This window comes from Megalobrama amblycephala, linkage group LG3 (genome assembly GCF_018812025.1).
Source record: "Megalobrama amblycephala isolate DHTTF-2021 linkage group LG3, ASM1881202v1, whole genome shotgun sequence".
NCBI classification, from domain to species: Eukaryota; Metazoa; Chordata; class Actinopteri; order Cypriniformes; family Xenocyprididae; genus Megalobrama; species Megalobrama amblycephala.
The window spans coordinates 54,955,093-54,975,490 of NC_063046.1; the positions used below are offsets into that span (position 1 = coordinate 54,955,093).

General features: G+C 36.0%; 1 protein-coding gene across 2 annotated transcripts in view; it reads right to left on the bottom strand.

The window, feature by feature from the left end:
• avl9 (AVL9 homolog (S. cerevisiase)) overlaps nucleotides 1–20,156 on the bottom strand; it is a 46,676-nt gene extending 26,520 nt beyond the window's left edge. The window contains exons 1-9 of one of the 2 annotated variants that reach the window (XM_048186106.1): nucleotides 19,713–20,156; nucleotides 15,428–15,548; nucleotides 12,207–12,292; nucleotides 11,824–11,895; nucleotides 11,658–11,747; nucleotides 2,030–2,096; nucleotides 1,590–1,630; nucleotides 1,419–1,457; nucleotides 1,254–1,323 (exon numbers count right to left, since the gene is read on the bottom strand). In XM_048186106.1, coding sequence (XP_048042063.1) covers nucleotides 1,254–1,323; nucleotides 1,419–1,457; nucleotides 1,590–1,630; nucleotides 2,030–2,096; nucleotides 11,658–11,747; nucleotides 11,824–11,895; nucleotides 12,207–12,292; nucleotides 15,428–15,548; nucleotides 19,713–19,787 — 661 coding nt within the window. In that variant the 5' untranslated portion in view covers nucleotides 19,788–20,156. The remainder of the gene's footprint in view (nucleotides 1–1,253; nucleotides 1,324–1,418; nucleotides 1,458–1,589; nucleotides 1,631–2,029; nucleotides 2,097–11,657; nucleotides 11,748–11,823; nucleotides 11,896–12,206; nucleotides 12,293–15,427; nucleotides 15,549–19,712) is intronic. The other variant, XM_048186104.1, reaches the window with a different exon arrangement.
• Between the last annotated feature and the right edge of the window lie 242 nt (nucleotides 20,157–20,398).

The window sequence follows — 20,398 nt, forward strand, 5'->3', positions numbered from 1 at the left end:
TTCTCCCGTCTGGAAGTTTTTCAAAGTGTCCGATAAAGACGTAAAGTTAGCCGTTTGCAATGTATGTCGTGATGAAATCCCTCGAGGTGGAAGCAAGCAACGTCATTTTAACACCACTAACATGATTAGGCATCTTAGAACACGCCATACAACTGAATATGCCCAGTATGAGAAACTAAACCAGCCGAAGCCAACAACATCCCCATCCCTCAACCAGCCGACTGCGAGTGATGCATTTAAACGACGTGATAATGTATAACAGAAAAAAAAAACTTGCCATAGTTTTGTCCTTTGTGGCAGTAGCCAGTTTTGGTGTAACAAGTTTTACATATAGCTGCCAATTATTAAATGTAATCAGTGTTTTAAGAGGCTACATCCCATTAAGCTGATCTGATGTGTGTTGGTCTGCCTAACCCCTCTTTGTTTGGAATAATTTTATGTTACTCTGCCTTATTTGGGAAAGATGGCCTACAGTAGCCTTAAGTTATCTAATTTTCTAAAATAATCACTTGGTGGTTCTTCAAGATCTTGACTCTAGCCTATTTCTACAGTTTTTGTTTTCTCAATACAGTTCATTTAGAGTTAGTTTCATTTGTACAAATGGTGCAAACTCTGCTAGATTATAGATAAAAGATTTCCATTCCCCTGCCATTCTGTGATCGGCAGTGATCAGCAATCGGCAGATCATGATCTTGGTGATCGGTAATCGGCCCCAAAAATGCTGATCGGAGCATCTCTAATTGTTGATTTTGCGAAATCCTGTGACCTGTGCAGCACTGCCGACAACTTCCGTAAAGCCGGACGCGCGTTGATGGGCGTGCTCTTGCTCTCTCTCTGGTCAACATGTGCATGCACGCCCTTCCAGGAGAAGTGCCCGTACAAGGAATTCCGCCCCCGTTTACGTCACTCAGGCCCATACTCGAAAAAAAAAAAAAAACTAAATTCATGAGGATTTGGAAGAGTATTTTTGGCACAGAAATACTCCATCATACGTCCAACTCCATCATACGTTTTGAAACTTTGGCCATGTTTAGCATGAGAATCCAACTCTTTAACAGTTTAAATAAGTCAGAATGCATGAAATAGCATTATACCCCCCCTTTAACATTAATAGTATCTTGTTAAAGTTACTCTGCAGTGTTACTATTTCTTTATTAACTTTTAAGTCAGTGCTTTAATTTTTTGTTAGAATAACACACCCACCAATAAAAATCTGGCACCATATCACATGACCTGTTTTACAGCATTTTTACCTGGAAACAATGACAGGACAGTCATCAGAGTTTCAACCAATCTCTTCACCGGAGTCACATAAAACAGGATCTATAGGGAGATAGTAAACACTTGTGTATTTAAGACTAAACTCATCCTTGTGATCCCACTTTATACAAAATGTGTATTGAGATGGTAATAATTACCTTCTTTTCTAGAAGAATCAGTTTAAAAATAATCAGAACCTACAGAAAATAAGAAAAAACAACACAAACATTTAGTCCAAAACCAGATTTACAAGTTTATAATAAATATCAAAATAAATATGTATTATCCAAAAGGATGAAGCAGCATTTAAAAAGAGTCCAGTCCTTTACCTTGTGTTTAAAGTGCAGGATCAAATCTCTGGCGGACAGACCTTCAGAACAAAAAAAAAAAAAAAGAAAAGAAAAAGAAAGTTCAAGTCAAGTTCATCCTCCAGAGCATTTCCACACTATATATATATATATATATATATATATATATATATATATATATATATATATATATATATATATATATATATATATATATATATATATATATATATATATATATATATATATATATATTTTTTTTTTTTTTTTTTTTTTTTTTTTTTTTTTGCAATGATGTGAACTGGTAAATCACACTTTTTACACAATAAGTGAAAAAAAGAAAAGTGTATTTGGAAAGTAAATATGGGTCACATTTAACATCACATTCATCCAATTAGAGTCAGTAAAGGGAGAAATTATCTATTATAGTAGTGAAAAGCAGATGTGAGTTTTTGAATTACCCAGATAAATCTGTGATCCCTCCAGCGATGTACAGCTTAAAGATCTGTTCATATGATCATAGAGCTCCTGCGGAGAACAAAGAAAATTGGATGTCTTTATACTGACATCTGTATTGATGCAGCACTATACAAAAATAAATGTTTGCAGTTACTGATGTCACTGTAAAATACAAATGTATTTGACACCCATGATTAATTTACTCTGCAACTGAAAGTGGGTGGATAATAGACCTTTTGCAGACATCCACAAGCTGCTAGTTTCACTGTTAATTTATATTATATTTACAGAGGTATATACATACCTCAAACTCCCTTAATATGTATGGCAGTTTTGTCTGAGTTTAAGGATTTATTTTATGTTTTAATAATAGCTGTTATTTGTTTATTTATTGTTGCAATGATTGTGCACTGCAATGTGCATTTGAAAAAGCAGTTTAAAAAGGCAAAGGGTCAATACAAATGTGACTTGGAATAAAAGTTGAAGACCAAAGACACTTACGGTGTCTGGAAAAGTCTGGAGCAGATCGTAGGATATAAGGTAAAAGCTACAGTCATCTCTGATAACATTACATTGCCTGATGATCTTAATGTATTCTATAGTCAATTTAATACAACAGAGCAGGTAGGTCAGCTAATGCTGCTCTCCTGGCCCAGTTCAATGACTCCTCCTTTCAAAATAGAAGAACATGAAGTCAGGAACCTGCTGAGGAGACATAATTGCAGGAAGACAGCAGGCCCTGACTCCATATCAGCTAAAACTTTAAAATGGGGTGCCTACACCCTTGCCCCAGTATTTACCAATATATTCAATTGGTTGTTAAGGGTATGCAGTGTTCCAGAATGTTTTAAAGGAGCTGTTATAATTCCAGTGCCAAAAAAGCAGAATATTAGCTGCTTAGATGATTACAGACCAGTGGCCTTAACTTTGTAGGAAATTGGGTAGGAAACCTAAATAAAGGTACAGACAAAATGATTACATTTATGTGGTAATATTAATCAAAAAGAAATTAGTAATGTTTACATAATTATAGGTAGTAATATTGTAAATGAAAATGTCAAACAAAAAATATAATAAAATCTACTTATTTACTTCATAACAGTAAATAGTAAGATTTACTTAATATTTTGATAATAGCAAATGTACTTTACTTAATTACTTTACATACTGTAAATATATCTTATAAAATAAATATACGTATTTCCTGTATCAATGTTAGATTCAATAGTAAGTAAATACCTGATAATGACAAGTGACTTGTTCTTTATATTAGAGCAGAAAAATTTACTTAAAATGTATTTGTGCAAATTGTTACAAGGATTTTATCAAGTAAATATAAAGTAATTTTATCAGTGCTGCAAAACCACATTGTAAATATAAACATTTCATTCTCTCCAGAGTGCTAATACAAATGCTCAGGAAAATACAAAAACTTAATTTAGTTACTGTGTGTTTTTTCTTTTTTTTTTCTTAAGACATAATTGTAGTTTTTGTTTCATCATCATCCAATTACTGCATCTTGTTTTATTTTCGTTAACAAAACATGTTTTAATTAGTTTTAGTTGTCATTAATGGTTATATCACTGCTTACACTAATTAAAAGGGGTCATTTAATGCCAATTTTACAAGATGTAAAATAAGTCCCTTATGTCTCCAGAGTGTGTTTGTGAAGTTTTAGCTCAAAATACCCCACAGATCATTTTTTACAGCATGTTAAATTTGTCAATTTTTGAGGGTGAGCAAAAACACTCCATTTTTGTGTGTTGCTTTAAATGCAAATGAGCTGCTGCTCCCAATAAGAGGGCGGAGTTTCAAGAGCTCCTGTTAGCACATAGTGTTAGCAGCGCCGATTACCTCACGAAGACTCACTGAAAATGTCAGAAACTGTTCAGCCTTTTATGTTCAAACCAGAGTCGGACAATGATGGAGAGACTCAAGAAGAAGTGACAACATATAGAATGCAACAGGACGTTTCTGAATGGTTAGTTTATGAATTTATGTAGCTGATGTAGAGTTAACTATATTAAAGTCATTGATTAGCATATTCTGTCATGATAATCTATAAATCTCTTGCGTGAGAACTGTTGTAATATGCCTACAGAGCCAGAGAATATGCATGAAGATAGAACCGGTATAGTTTAGTTTAATTGTGGATATAACTTATGTTGTCATCTTGCTTTTATGACATGCTATTGCATTTGTGTTATGTACTGTATTGCAATAACATGGCCTCACCCCTTTGCATTGAACTTTGAGCATCATAACTTTTCAGATGTTGTTTATGCTCTGACAGTAACATTACACACTAACTAAAGTTAAAAAAGTGAAAGCATAATCAACCACCCCTTTAATAATTTGTTAAATCATTTTAGCTAAAACATGAAGACATTTTATTAATCCTTCCCTTCGTTTTAACTTACAGTGAAACCAAAAATTATTCAGACATTTTTGATATATTTTTACTTGTGGGTGCAGGACACTATAGCTCATTTATGTAAGTGAGGATAGCAAAATAAAAGTAAACTGTGACATATTATACCTAAAAGTTCTTCATAAATTGGACTACCAGTAAAATTGATAAAAATTTGGAACCAAAAATTATTCAGACACTTTGACCTAACTATGTTTTACTTAAGTGTTTTCTGACATAATTAAGATTATTTTTTTCTGACACAGTTTAACTCTGAGATCTTGTCATATTTTATTACCATTTTTTTAAACTATAGTGAATACACTGTATTAATGAATGAAATGTTCAAGGTATCTGGATAAATTTTGGTTTGACTGTACATTGCTCTAGTTAAATTGTGGGCATGTTTTATTTATTTGGTTCTTATTTTTAGTAAAATAAAGGGAACAAATTATCACAACATGCTCAGCATTTAACTAAAATGAAAGGAATTAATAAAAAGTGCACACCAATTTATTAATTTATAGACAGACATACAGTGGTGCTTAAAAGTTTGTGAACCTTTAGAATTTTCTATATTTCTGCATAAATATGACCCAAAACGTCATCAGATTTTCACACAAGTCCTAAAAATAGACAAAGAGAACCCAATCAAATAAATGAGAGATCTCTAAAGAGTTTGGAATCCACAAATCCACAGACAGAAAGATTGTGTACAAATGGAAGAAATTCAAGACCATAGTAAAACTCCCCAGGAGTGGCTGACATCAAAGATCATTCCAAAAGCAAGATGTGTAATAGTCCACAAAGTCACAAAGGAACCAAGGGTAACTTCTAAGTAACTAAAACCCTCTCACATTAGCTCATGTTCATGAGTCGACCATCAGGAGAACACTGAACAACCATGGTGTGCATGGCATAGTTGCAAGAAGAAAGCTACTGCTCTCCAAAAAGAACATTTCTGCCCATTTGCAGTTTGCTAAAGATCATGTAGACAAGCCAGAGGGCTTCTGGAAAAACTAGAACATTTTGGTTTAAATGAGAAGCGTTATGTTTGGAGAGGAGAAAACACTGCATTCCAACATAAGAACCTTATCCCATTTGTGAAACATGGTGGTGGTTGTATCATGGTTTGGGCCTGTTTTGCTGCATCTAAGCCAGGACTGCTTGCCATCACTGATGGAACAATGAATCCTGAATTATACAGCAAATTCTAAATGAAAATGTCAGACTCAGGACATCTGTCCATTAACTGAATCTCAAGAGAAAGTGGGTTATGCAGCAAGACATTGACCCCAAGAATACAAGTCATTCTACCAAAGAATGGTTAAAGAAGAACAAAGTTGATGTTTTGGAATGGCCAAGTCGAATCCTGACTTTAATCTAACTAAAATGTTGTGGGGGGACCTGAATCAAACAGTTCATGTCAGGAAACCCACCAACATAGGCTAAAATTCCTTGAAACAGTTGTGCAGGACTGTAGCCTGGTAATACCAGACTCTGCTACTTCACTTTGCTTCGTAGACAGAGTCTGGAATGGCATAATAGAGAAGTGTTTTCTCTCTCGCTAGGGGGCGCTTGTCTGAAGTTTAAAATCATTGGTTACCCGTAAGCCAATCAGATACGTTTAGTTATGACGTATGTTATGCGCCTGTACAGCCGCATCGAAGCACAGACATCATGCATCGAACTCAAATCTATGATTGAACTTCCACTGTAAACCTGTTGTAAACACATGATGATGCGAGCGAAATACCGGAGTGAACATGGCTGTAAACGACTTTTGCAGATTATGCGAAGTTAATCTACGCATACACGGTACAATCACGGCCTCTAAACTTATTTTTGACAGAGTGAAACAAGAAAATGTTTGTAGCCAACTCTCAAATTTAGGATTAGATTAAACCAGTCGGGAGTAGGGCCACAACATCACCTCCATTTAAAATGTTTATCAAACACTCTTCTTGTTCTGGCTTCAGTTTGAAAAAGAGTTGAATGTTCTCCATAACAGAGCGAATTGCATCCCGTGTCTCGTTTCCCATTTCCGCGGTCGTTTCAGTTTTCGATTTCTCTAACCTACAATGTAAAACTCGGCGCTTAGCATCTACGTCACGGCTCTCAGCCCGCCCTCTGTTCGTTGATTGGCCCGGCTGTTTCCAGACCGGTGGCAAACAGAAAGCTCTGACGCTGTATCAGACTGAGTACAGAAGCGAAATGAAATTGAGCGGAAGTTGGAAGTCTGACGCAGTCAGGCTAGCAGGACTGATCACCAGTTCCCGGAAATGTTTAGTTGCAGTTATTGCTGAACAAGGGGGTCACACCAGATGCTGAAAGCAAAAGTTCACATCCTTTTGCCACTCACACATATGTAATACTATAGGGTCATTCCATTTCAAATCTTTAGAAATCTTTGTTTCACTATATTGTTACGTCCATAGGGACGTAGGGACTTTTTTTTCTATATGCTGCTCTTGCTCCTCCTGTTTGCTTGACAGGCTCATGAGTGCCACCTGAATCCTATTGCAGCTCGTTAGGTGGAGTATAAATGAAGCTGAAGACTTCCAGTCCAAGAGAGACTGAGGCTTTTCTCTGAGAGATACTACCATCTTCTGGTCCCAGTGCTGTTGGTTTCTTTTGTGTATATTGTTTTGCCTGTAGTGTTCAGGTAAAGAGCTATGAGGTGTTTCAGCTAATGTGTGTATACTTAAAACTAGTGATGGCGAGATGAAGCCTCATGAAGCATTGAAGCTTCATGAAGTGGTTCACAAAAGGGCTCATTTCTCGAGGCTTCATTTGCTCACAATACCACCTGGTGGTCAAAGAGTGTAAAACAAGTAGAAACATTACAGATGACCTGATGTGATCTGTGATACACTTTATTTTGCGGTGAAATAACGGTGAAGAAAAAAATCAATTTCCACAAAGACATATATATTTATTTGAATGTAATGTGTATTTTCTGGTTGTATATAATGATTGTATAACATAACTATGTAATAAACATATTGGTTTTTAAATGAATGGGGCTATCAAATGTGTGTAAACAAATTCTTTGGTCATAACAGGCAGGAGGGGCGATATTATTATTCTAAAACCACACATTCTGAGGGGATCCCATGGTTTATATATCTGTCAAAATGTTGCGCCAAGATTTGAACCGCATCCAGTCGAACCATTCGAACCAGTCAGGCAGAAGCGAGGCTTCGAACGTCATCAATGACGTCACTGATCTAAAACGATACAAGCTTCGATACGCGCTTCACTGAAAGCTTCCGGGATTTCTCGACACACGCTCCGAAGCCTCGGCACAGACCGTAACATCACTACTTAAAACTTTACAACAATTAAGTGGGCTTCAGTTGACTGGTTTACCTGAGCTGTCTAGTGTTTCAGCTAATTTTTCCAATCCTGAGACTTGAGTGTAAGCTGAGCAGCATTGAGTTTTTCAGTTAGTTTAAGAGTTATTTGTGAACATCAGTTATCCTATTTTGTTGTCTTAATTCTCTTGATTCTCTTGAAGTCTTTTCTTTTTAGTTATGTAGGGAGGTGGCTTTATTTTATTTAAGAATCATATTTTCTCCTGTTTATGCAGAAAAGGGAGTTAGGAAATTGTGTTTTTTTTTATTTTGTTTTCTTTTGGTAGGTAAGTTATCCCTTAACTTTAAGAATCGTTTTGTTTGTTATTTTTGGCCTCTCCCCTCCTGAAGTCTTTTTGTTAATTCCTACCATTTGTTTAATAAATCTTTGAATCTTGTATTACTAAGCATTATTGTACCTGCCCTGGGACCTGGAGACGGCAGTTCTCTCATTCTCTACATGTTTTTTTTGTTACATGCCTCTTCTTACCCCTAGATTTTAAAGAGGGGCTCGTAACAATATGCAACAGTGACAGTTCAAAAATGTCTCAAGCTTGCATGCCTGTAACTCAAAAAGTATTAAAGATATCTTAATACCCTTTTAGATTCTGGTTCATTACAAACTTTCCTTTTGGTATCTGCATTTTAAAAGGCCCTCGGTGGTTCAATCCCAGGGATATGGAGATCTTAATGTGGCTCCATGAGTAAATTGGTCATTGTACACATTTTCAGTGGTCAAAAACCAAATGTGGGTCACTTTGCATTCATCTGATACTTTTTTTCTTTTAAAAAGGAATATCTGAAGAACACAATGTTGAAACTAGAAATGTATCTTGTTTCCTTCTATCAACAGAATTGCATAGAACATTACAATTTATGTTTGTCTTCACAGGCAAAATATTAACAAAATCAAAAATTTGAGCTCTGGTTGAGTTGACAAAGAATGACCCTGGATCATTTTTCTCAATGACCAAGCACATTTTTTTTTTTTTTTTTTAACTCATTTGTTTGTTTTGGTTCTTTTTGTCTACTTTTAGGACTTGTGAAAATCGGATGATGTTTCAGGGCATATTTATGCAGAAATAACAAATAACAAACTATATGCACATAAGTTTAAAAGTACTACATTTGCTTCTGTGAATATAAACTCTTTTGAAATACAGTGTTACGCTTAGATTATCCACAGACTACAATGTCAAATTTAGCCCACTGGCATGGCAAAATTGATGCTACTTGTGAAAATGTACTCTGAAACATTTGTGTTCAGAAGATGAACGAAGGTCTTACGGGTGTGGAATGACATGAGGGTGAGTAATTAATGACAGAATCTTAATTTTTGGGTAAACTAACTCTTTAAGCTGCTCCCTTGTCTATAATCTTTGTCCAGTCACTTATGTGTTTGATGAGTTTGCAACTACCTGTCTGCCTGACTTTTGAGTTTGTAATTAAACTTTTGAGTTTTTGGAACCTGATTTATCTGTCTTCATTGGTCTGCCTGCATACGCCGTTACAAAGCTGTTATGAATTAGTGATATTGACCCTCCTTATAGCAAAACTGTAAGTTTAACTAGTTCAAAAAATAACAACATTACAACCTCAGTACTGAGAAATGTCATGTAGCTCTTTAGTAGCGTTTGTCTCTGTGTATGTGTCTATGTGGGAGAGAGAGAGCAGAGATACTGTACCTTAGTGTGCTTTTCATAAATAAAAGGCATATTTATTTCAATGTCTTTTTGGTTCTTTTGCTGTGCTAGGCTGCAAGGGTCTTAAAATAATTTGAAATTAACTGAAATAACATGTGATGTGATAATATGTGATAAGTGATGTGGAATTGTAATGCTGTCAAGACCTGCCTGAAACTTCTTTAGCTGTGCATATAGGACATTGCAAACACATGGCATATTTCCAGCTGCATTTAGGTGTCAAGATTTAGCTGTTGTTGGCAATAATAGATTTAGTACTACAAATGAATCCCAAATACACACAATGTGATTTTTTTTTTTTACTCTTTACTAAGAGTCTTATTCATTTTAGACCAGCTGACTAGTCGATTAAAGAAATTCTGTTTAAACAACACTTACATTAGTCATTGTGCTCATACCTAGATTAGAAACCACTGGTTTAAATCACAGAATTATATCCTCCTTGTGTGAGAGGAATGCTTGGGGGACATGTTTATGAGATTAAGATTGTTGCATTATTACAAATAAATAGATCATGATCCACAAACAATGTAAAGAGTTTCACAAAAATAATAAAATTCACAAATAAATAAAATGAAATTTTGCAAATAAAAAATAATTACAAATGTGTTTTATGTCACAAACACAACTCTGCTTGGCATTCATTTGTGAATTGCTTCCTCTGCATTTATGAATAGCTTTCTGTGCATTTGTAGATCCCCACACGCATGTGTGAATTTTAAAACATTTCTAGCATCAAGAAGTGCAGGCAAATCCACAAATAAGTAGACTCCACCCATTGTCTACTTAAGCCAATCAGATAACAGCCATTTGCGCTGACCAATCATAGCACATTCTCCCTAAACCAATCACGTTTGGCTTTACAGTCAGGGTGGGAACGGATTTATTTTGCAGCCCTGAAAGAAACTGTATTCTATGGGTGCTTCATTCAAATTGAGCTGAAGTGTTTGTGTGGTTAAAACACCCCGTTTCCAAAAGATTATTGGAGTTTAAGGCTTCTTTATATTTCCATTAGGATCAGTGAATCAAAATAAACCCAGGATTATAAACAAATTATGATCATTCACAGCATCATGATCAGTAACACCCTCTCTATACTCTCTATACTGGACGCAAACGGCGTGATACAACGCGTCAAAAGTAAAATGTACCCATAACATTATATAATCAGTGATGCTGTCTACACTGGACATGACGCGGCGTGACATGATGGTTCACCGAAAGTAAACAGATGCCTACTATACTTCTACACACATTTGCGCTAATTTACATGAAGGACAAATTATTAACACATTCCTTTGACGTCCCTCGCATGGGGTAGACACGATGTAAGACATGGCACAACGGCTCCTTTTTGCTTTTAAAGCACAATCACAGTGACAAATATAGGACATAATATATACATAATGTATAATACCAAATATGATATAATATATAATACCCATAAATAAATATGCATATTGCTTGTCTGCTTGGCATTTCACTTTTAAATGCATGATATGATCATATGATCTATGATCTCTGGAATGCATCAACCTGTCACACAATTAAAAAGAACGCACCAATATCTTCTCTACAAACAAAGGGAATCGTAATACATGTAGGCCTATTTAAGGTTTAAAACACTATTTATAGTGCTCTATAGATCATTAGATCCACAAAGCTGCTCATATGTGTCATTATAACTGCTTGCCTGAAGAAGTGGGAAACGCTGTCTAATGGTCTAACACAATAATAAAATAATAAAATCTCTTTACATTTATTTGTGGATCTTAAAATAACTTGTGAATTTGATACATTTTTGTGAATCTCTTTACATTTATTTGTGAATCTCAATCTATTTATTTGGAATAATGCAACAATTCTAACCCTATACATGTTCACTAATCACTGGTCAAAACATTGTTAACTGTAGACACGAGTTTACAGATGGAAGTAATCACTTAAAACAGAAAAGAAAAAAAAGAAACTTTATGCAAAATAAAGCAGCTTTTTCCAGACCACTGATATGACAAGGGTTCTACATCTCATATGGTAATGTTCTTAACAATTATTATTCATTTCATGAATAATAACATTATTAAAACATTTTAACTTTACATCTTCCAGCTGTATTAGTTCTTAATAAATCTGACAATGAAATGTGTGTGAAAAATCTTGCCTTTAGGATGGAGATCTGAGAGAAATCTTTTTCCTCAAAGTAAGCGTGAGTTATGAGCTGAAGTTTAGCCTGTATCAGACCAAACAGTGGCTGAAACAACAATACATAACATTAATAAACTGTATTTTTTATGTAAATCAAGGCTTCTCCAGCATATACATCTCACCAATCGACTGAGAACGCAAACACTCTTCTGAACAGTCTCTCTCGTGATATCTGCCTCTCGTACTTTCAGTGCCTGTAATACACAGAATTACAATAATATCAGACTAGACATAATCTGACTATTTTACAGTATCTAACAAAAACAACCCTGCATATTTAATTATTTAGAGACATTTATGTTGGATTGAGGAAACTGTTTTACATCATGATGTAATATCGTTCAAAATAGTTGATTATGATGGCATCAAATTGCATTTCCATGGCTTATGCTCAATTAAAAAAATAAATCTTACACAAAGCATTGTAATTTTACTATCTATATTTTTGATGTATTTAAAGCATAAAAAACTTAATCATAATTAGTATAAATTATTGTGGACAAACCTTAGCCTCCATCTGTCTGTAGCAAGACACTCCATAAACACATTTCAGCTGTCCTTCCAGAGGAGGCAAATGAAAGTAGACAGTGTCTGTCCATAAAAAATATAATACAATGTGCAGTTTAAAAACAGATATGCAGATAAAATTCTTCATTGATTATATCTATGATCATAGCTCAGTCTGAACATACCACACCCCCATCATCTTACATCAAAATATAAAAATATAAAAAAAAAATTAAAAATAATTTTAACTTTAACACAATTACAACACAACAAACACAGCCCAACACATAGTAAAGAAAATGAATCACATCATAAAGACACAAGTGAATGAATAAATAAATAAATAAACAAGTACAGAAATAAAACAAAAACAACCAAATAAAACAATGAGGACACTATGTCATTGTCACATTATGGTGGTAGCAGCGCACGAAGACAATGTAGACAGAAATAAGTCTTTATTAAACTTAAACACTCAGAAGAACACTAAAATAGTCACAGGAAAAAAATACACCCTATACATAAATGAGAACCGACAAACACAACTGAAAACTGAGGGGTATATATACACACACAGGCAACCAAGGAACTAAACAAAACACAGGTGAAAGTCATAGGTTACTATGAAGACAAACAAGGGAACAATCAGTCACTATGACAACTAAGAAGGCAGGAACTACACAGAGAAAACAGGGACCAATTAAGGCCTAGACCACATGTACATGGGTATTTTTATAACAGGAGTTTTTCCTCCTTCGTTTAAAAAAACTCTCGTCCACACAAGCATGGTTTAAAAAAAATCTCCGTCCACATGAAAATGCAAAAACATGCTATGAAGCGCTGTCAAGAGCATGCCAAACCAACAGGCGGTGATATAACCCTAACAGTAAAACCATGTTGGCCAATCAAATCCCTGTTAGCACAGTTATTAACAGCAATATTTTGGCTACGTCCACCATTGCACAGACTCGCCTCATGTAAACAAACAAGATAGCGGCGCACAATCTGACATCAAACAACGGAGATAACAGAGCACACTCCAATGTCACAAGCCAAATTCTTCGGTTTCACTGGCTACACAACAACACTGCAACTGGCAGAAAAATTTAAAAAGTTAAAAAGCCATCTGGAATGTTTATTGGAAATGAATTTACAAGGAAGAACTGGAAGTATTGATAATAGTTTCAAAAACCAAACCAAATATGTAAATTCGATCACAACTTTAGACCAAATTGCTCCTGTCTGCCTCGCTGCTGAGTGGTTTGCATCTGTATAGCTTAGTCATTTATTAGTTGTTATGCAGATGGATGAGTTTTATCTCAAATTCTTTTTTCTGTTTATACAAATGGGATGATGTGTAATAAGGATAATTTGATGCTTATAAAATATGCAGATGACATGGCATGTGTGATGGATACTCACTGGATAATTATATTAATTTTGTTAAATCTTTTACAATCTGGACATTCTGAGATAGTAGTATATAATCACCTAATGAATCTGTGTTCAGCTTTAACATTGTATCTTGGTTCAACTCTCTCTCTGTTAAAAGTAAAAACAGACTCTTAAGGATCATAAATTTGGCTCGTAAAATAAGTGGGGAGAAACAAGGATCACATACAGATCTCAACATGGTGGCAGTAAAAAGGAAAGCCTCTGTTATTTTGACAGATTCTTCCCATCCCCTGTATAGTGCATTTCAGTTACTTCCTTCTGGCAGATGGTGCAAAGTACCTTTAGTGAAAAAGGCCAAATATAAGAAGACTTTTATTCTAACTGCTATTGGTATTTTAAATGGGCTCTTAAGATGAATCTTTTGTTTTTCATAAGAATTGTGTAGGTCTTAATGTAGTAGGTTTGAAACTGATATTATGTGTTGTAGTAGCACAGTTCCTCAACAAACCATCCATACCGGCGTGATGAATACGATCCTCAACTGGATGGAACTGAAATAAATACTTTGATTGTTGCGATCCTATCAGACTTATGATAGCAACCTGATTCGTAACAAAGCACTGTTCGCCAGAGGAGAACTGGCCCCCTGACTAAGCCTGGTTTCTCCCAAGGTTTTTTTCTCCATTTTAACACCTATTTGCCAGTTGTTTGCCACCTGATGTCACCTGTTGGAGTTTGGGTTCCTTGTCGCTGTCGCCTTTGGCTTGCTTAGTTGGGGACACTTTACATTTGACTTGACGTTTGATATTCAACAGTATTCTTGACATTTATTCAACAGTGCTTTGATCTGCCTGCATTGACACTATTCTTGAAGAGCTGCTGTGCAGCAAAAATTATGTACCAGTTATCAATGTAAAGCTGCTTTGACACAATCTGCATTGTAAAAAGCGCTTATATAAATAAAGGTGACTTGACTTGACTTGTGTTTTTTGTTTGTTGAGCCTTTGTCTAAAGACAATTTTCTACCCCTGTGGGGATAGACAATAAAGTTTGAATTGAATTGAATTGACGTCACACTGCTCAGAGAATCAAAACAGTATTTCTAATGAGACTGCTTTGGTTCAATGTGGATTAAAAAAAACGGAGTGTCTAGGGAAACCTATTAAAAAACATATGAATCCCTAAAAAAACCTAATAAACCAAAGCTTGATGTGACTGAGCTTAGTGAGGGACAAAGTGCCACGAAAGTGGACTTGTGAGTAGATGAGTTTACCTGTTTGGCTGATGACGTTTAATGTTAAGACTCAATAGCTGATGCCGACAATTAAAAAATGACAAATATTAGGAAATACAACAAACCAGTGAGCTCAGTAAAGGACAGAGTTAATATTTTTCTTACAAAAAAGCATCGCTTAGCTTCAGAAGGCCTTTATTAACCCCCTGGAGTCATATGGATTACTTTTTTTTAATGGATGGATGCATTATTTTTGCCTTCAAATCACGGGCGCCCATTCACAACCATTATAAACCTTGGAGAACTAAGGATATTTTTAAATATATATGTGTTCATCTGAAAGAATATAGTCATATACACCTAGGATGGTGTGAAGGTGAGTAAATCATAGGATAATTTTCATTTTTGGGTGAACTATCCCTTTAATGATCTGAGAGTGCAAAACTTTCAAACTGGCTTTTTCAAGATATTTTGTACAAATTGTACCAGATTTTATAGAAATATACAACTGAAGAAAGAAAAGGATTTAGGTAGAATTTCAAAACCTTTACTCGATTTTTAGTAAAGTGTAGTGTAGATAGAGACTTTACCTTCCTGATAATTGTGCGCTCCATCGGGCAGCGCCAGGAAAGGCAGGTACTTCCATTCCTCTGGGAGTGTGTGACTGTCATGACCCGCGCTGGGAATAATAGGAGGATATGAGAATTCTACCTGAAATAAAAATAAAAAAGCAACAGTCAATTTAACCTGTCATTGCATGTGTTGTGAGCTTAATATGCATGAAATAATATAATACCTTTGCATGTATAACATTTTAATTAGTAGTGAAGTGTTTTGAAAATTAACTTTCACTTTGTTTTTTTATCTTTTTGTTTTTCAGAACAGTCATTCACATATAAGGTATAGGGAAAAGTATAAAAATAGTCTTTTCTGAGTTTAAAGAGTATTTTCAATCCAATAAATATCAGGGCTGTGAACTCTTACTCTGTGATATGGCCTGGCAAGATGGACAACATAATGACTGAAAGATATTTGGTAGTCAAACGGGTCACTGGGCAGTGGAAACCCTCTGAATAGCTCTAATGTCACATCTACTGTATATTAGAAACAAAATATCATAAGGCTATGTTTATACTTAAAACAATCAAGAAATACAACTGACAACGAGCTAAATTATTGTTAAATTAAATAGTGTAATGTGATATATACTGTATATCAACCATCGGCCACCCTGCTCTCTAAGCTATCGTTATTATGGTGTGGGGTTGGTTTTCAGGGGTTGGGCTTGGCCCCTTAGTTCCAGTGAAAGGAACTCTTAATGCTTCAGCATACCAAGACATTTTGGACAATTTCATTCCCCCAACAGTTTGGGGATGGCCCCTTCCTGTTGCAACATGACTGTGCACCAGTGCAAGAAGCAAGGTCCATAAAGACATGGATGAGCGAGTTTGGCATGGAGGAACTTGACTGGCCTGCTCAGAGTCCTGACCTCAACCTGATAGAACACCTTTGGGATGAATTAGAGCGGAGACTGCGAGCCAGGCCATCTCGTCCAACATCAGTGCCTGACCTCACAAATGCACTTCCAGAAGAATGGTCAAAAATTCCCATAAACACACTCCTAAACTTTGTCGAAAGCTTTCCCAGAAGAGTTGAAGCTGTTATAGCTGCAAAGGGTGGGCTAACTCCATATTAAACCCTAAAGATTAAGAATGGGATGTCATTAAACTTCATGTGCATGTAAAGGCAGACTCCCAAAACTTTTGCCAATATAGCGTATGTTAGTTCTGGTTGTGAAAAGTTTTTGGGTAGAAATATGACACTCAAGGTTGCAATATAAGCAGCTCTCATTGGTTTATTATTAGGTAACTTGCTCAATATACAATTTTTGACTATTAGCTAGGGCTGGGCGATATATCGCATGCGATTCTCACGCGCATTTCGTCAGTAAAGCCGGTTCCCTGATTACCGCTAAATCGCCATCACCTGCTTTCAAATGGAGCGCCATTTAACAGACAGAGCCGTAGTTCACTGATAAGCCACGCAATATCACGTTCATATCGCAGATGAATCGCCTTCGATAATGAACGCGATATTTGCGTGGCTTATCAGTGAACTACGGCTCTGTCTGTTAAATGGCGCTCCATTTGAAAGCAGGTGATGGCGATTTAGCAGTAATCAGGGAACCGGCTTTACTGACGAAATGCGCGTGAGAATCGCATGCGATATATCGCCCAGCCCTACTATTAGCTACTAATACTACTCTTGTATTGTATCTGGATTGCCTGTTACTTTACAGAGATTATGTATTTATCAGACTACTGGAATGAAAACAATGAGATATAAATGTGTTTGTTATGGTGTTTTCCTGATATGCTACAGTGAATATTAGCCTCTTCACTGCACTTGTTTGTGGCCTGTTAAAGAATTTTTGCATATGGGCCCAGGGCTGACATGCTAAAGCACTGTGCGCTAGAGCTGCACAATTCTAGATAAATTGAGAAACACGATTTTTGGGTTTCAAACAGACAGTGGCGTAACTTTGTTTTAAAAAAAACAGCGCCAAGAGAACACTGTTGGGCTACTGATAACAGCGGCAACAAGAACTCAACATGATTTCAAAAACAACACATCCTAGCGATAGATTGCCTATTATTTAACACAAACGAACAAATTGCTAATCAGCTAGAGGTGTTTCTTTTGTATTAGTATACATCTGTGCCACGGGATGTTTCAAAAAGTGGTGGGGGCAATAATGACCCTGGCAAAAAGTCCGTCGGCCAAAGTTGGTCCTCGTTGGCTTTTTTTTCGGCCGATTTGAAATGTTGAATCGCCGTCGGAGCTCGTCGGTCTCTCGGGCCATCTGATCATTCTGATTGGCCGTTCTGCTACTTCCACCTGCTGGTTGGAAAAGGCATTTCATCTCACGCAGGTGCAGAACTGACGTGCTACTTGGCCGTCGGCTGTCTAGTGTTGGTTTGGTGTGTCAGGGCAACTTTGGACACAGACCCTGCCGACGTGAGCCAACCCCACAGTCTGCTTTCATTGCCACTAGTTCGTCGGTGTTGGCTTGGTGTGTTCTGGCCTTAAGGCAGCACTATCAACACCAAAATGAATCTGCAGTGGTGCAAGTGGTACAGTGGTCACGTGGTACATGTCGGTAAATATTGGAATCTCAAGTTGGAAATTCGTAATTACGACATGACGTGAATGCACCTTTATAGTTGTCAATAAACAATAAACTGGGTTAAGAGAATGTATTTTAAAGGCCCACTAAAGTACCTTGAAACACGCAGCATTATTCAATGTATTGACGTAATTTCCACTGAAACAGCAAGACAAGACAGAACATTTAGAATAGCTTATTCCCTTTTTTTAAAATATCCAATAGCATTTCATTTATATCACAGCTCAGCCAGAGCCACTGAAGGCTGAGCTCAGTAAAGCCGCAGTTTCCTCCTAATCTCCTTCATATCACTTTAAAATATAGCATTCTGTGCAGAATTCAAATGGTTCTGATACGTTTTCTAGTATTCTCAGACTCTCAGATCCGTTTTGTTCTATCATGTCTCTAGACTGGAGCAGATTGTGTGCGAGCTGTGGCAGTTCGTGTGACACTAACGTGAAAACAGACTTCATTCCCCCAGTGGAAAGCATATTTACACTGTCTGAAGCGTTCCCTATCCCCTATAGTGCACAATGTGCCATTCACCATGTAGAAAATAGTAAATGTGTGAACAAGTGACCGATTTTGGCCACAGCTTCAGCATCTATTTACTTGTGGATGCTTTAGATTCTAGAGAGCATTTGATTGGACAGAAAATCTGATGAGAAGCTGAAGTGCATAGTGATGTCATCAAATCATTGATCCATATTAGCAGAAGTGAGAGACTGTAAGTTTTCAATGCTTATATCTTCTAAATGGGAATTTTGTCATTGTTTTGGAGCACACTAGCTTATAAATAACAGTAAGGCTAACATATCCATACTAAAAGCCAAAAAACTTCCAAATGATTTAATGGGCAAAAAAAAAAAAAAAAAAAAAATCTTACATCACCTTTAAAATTATCATTTTTTTTTTTATATTATTATTATATATATATTTATTTAAAATATTAATTATAAATTTAAAAATGTCATTGTAATTTCAGTGAATTCATGTTACCCCTGAGCTGCATTAAAAATCTGTTTAAATATATCTAAATGCCACATCACAAAGATGGATTTTTTGATACTGATTTATTTTGATTTGTAACAGCATTATAATGTTTCATTATTCTAACTGAATTTATTACTCCTATATTTTTATCTTTATGTAGGCCAACAATAATTGAATTTGTATGTGATGTCTTGATTATGTTACTACCTCTTGATACAGCCAGTGCGTTTTATTCAGCTGGTCATGTGATATCAACATGGCAGCCACCATGAGGGAGGAACACTTTTATAAAGAATAAAACAGTTTTTGCTATAACACTATGATATGACTGAAATCTTCTCATGTAATTGGACATTATGTTAAACAATATGTGCCATTCATTCAAATATGACAGAAATGTGTTTTTTCTTTCTTTCTTGTGGATGAGATGAAGAGAATAGTGGTGGATCTCACACACTTCGTCACCATCAGTATTGAATTTCAGGCGATGTTTATAATTTATGATCATTCATCATTCAGTGAAGTCGAGCTCCTTCAGCAGATTTAATTTTGAATATTGTTTTTTTTTGTTGCATTTCTACACCAAAGTACCATGGTAAATAATAAATTATACAATAGAAAAACCACATAAATTCTTTGTAAGGGTGACAGTGAAGCTCGCGACACGTTGGAGCAAATTAATATTTATAAACAAACACATGAAGACAGTCTCTTACCTGACAGCCCTTTTTATGATGAAATCCCACCACTACGATGTGCAACACCGGTTCCTCTTTACACTGAGACTCCATCCGCTCTATTATAATCGGATCAGAGTGCAAAAGAGAAGAAATGAAAAGTAAAATATGGGTTTAATGTGTGGAGTGTATAACTTCCGCACCCTTGACCGTCAGTTTGTGTGTCACGCCATGCTCCGCCTCCAGCAGCAACAAAAATACCGGACGAAAAGCAGGAAGCCATCCGGGGCTGCCGAGAGAGGGCGCGCCATGGCTCGCGAAGATCATCCATCAATCCATCTCGATCCATCTATATCCATCCATTTTCCAAAGTGCTTATCCTGTGTCGGTGGCCAGTTCATTACAGTCTCAAATATTATAATACATTTATATTTTTATTCATATTTTGAGTAAGTGTCAAAATAAAAACACAGCCTATGAGATTCACCTTATGAACAAGAACAACTCCCACATGCAGGTACGTAACACTTCCTAGCAAAGGCACGTCCTGATGACGTCACGAGCAACGTTGTGTAGCCTATTATATTTTGTACATTTTGTGGTTTACATGCAGAAACATTCTTTCATTTATTTTGGAGTTGTCCCTTTTCAATTTGTTTTTGGCAAGTTTTCTGCTCTTTTATTAATACGCAGCTCACATCATGCCCAGCTTTCAACTTAATGCT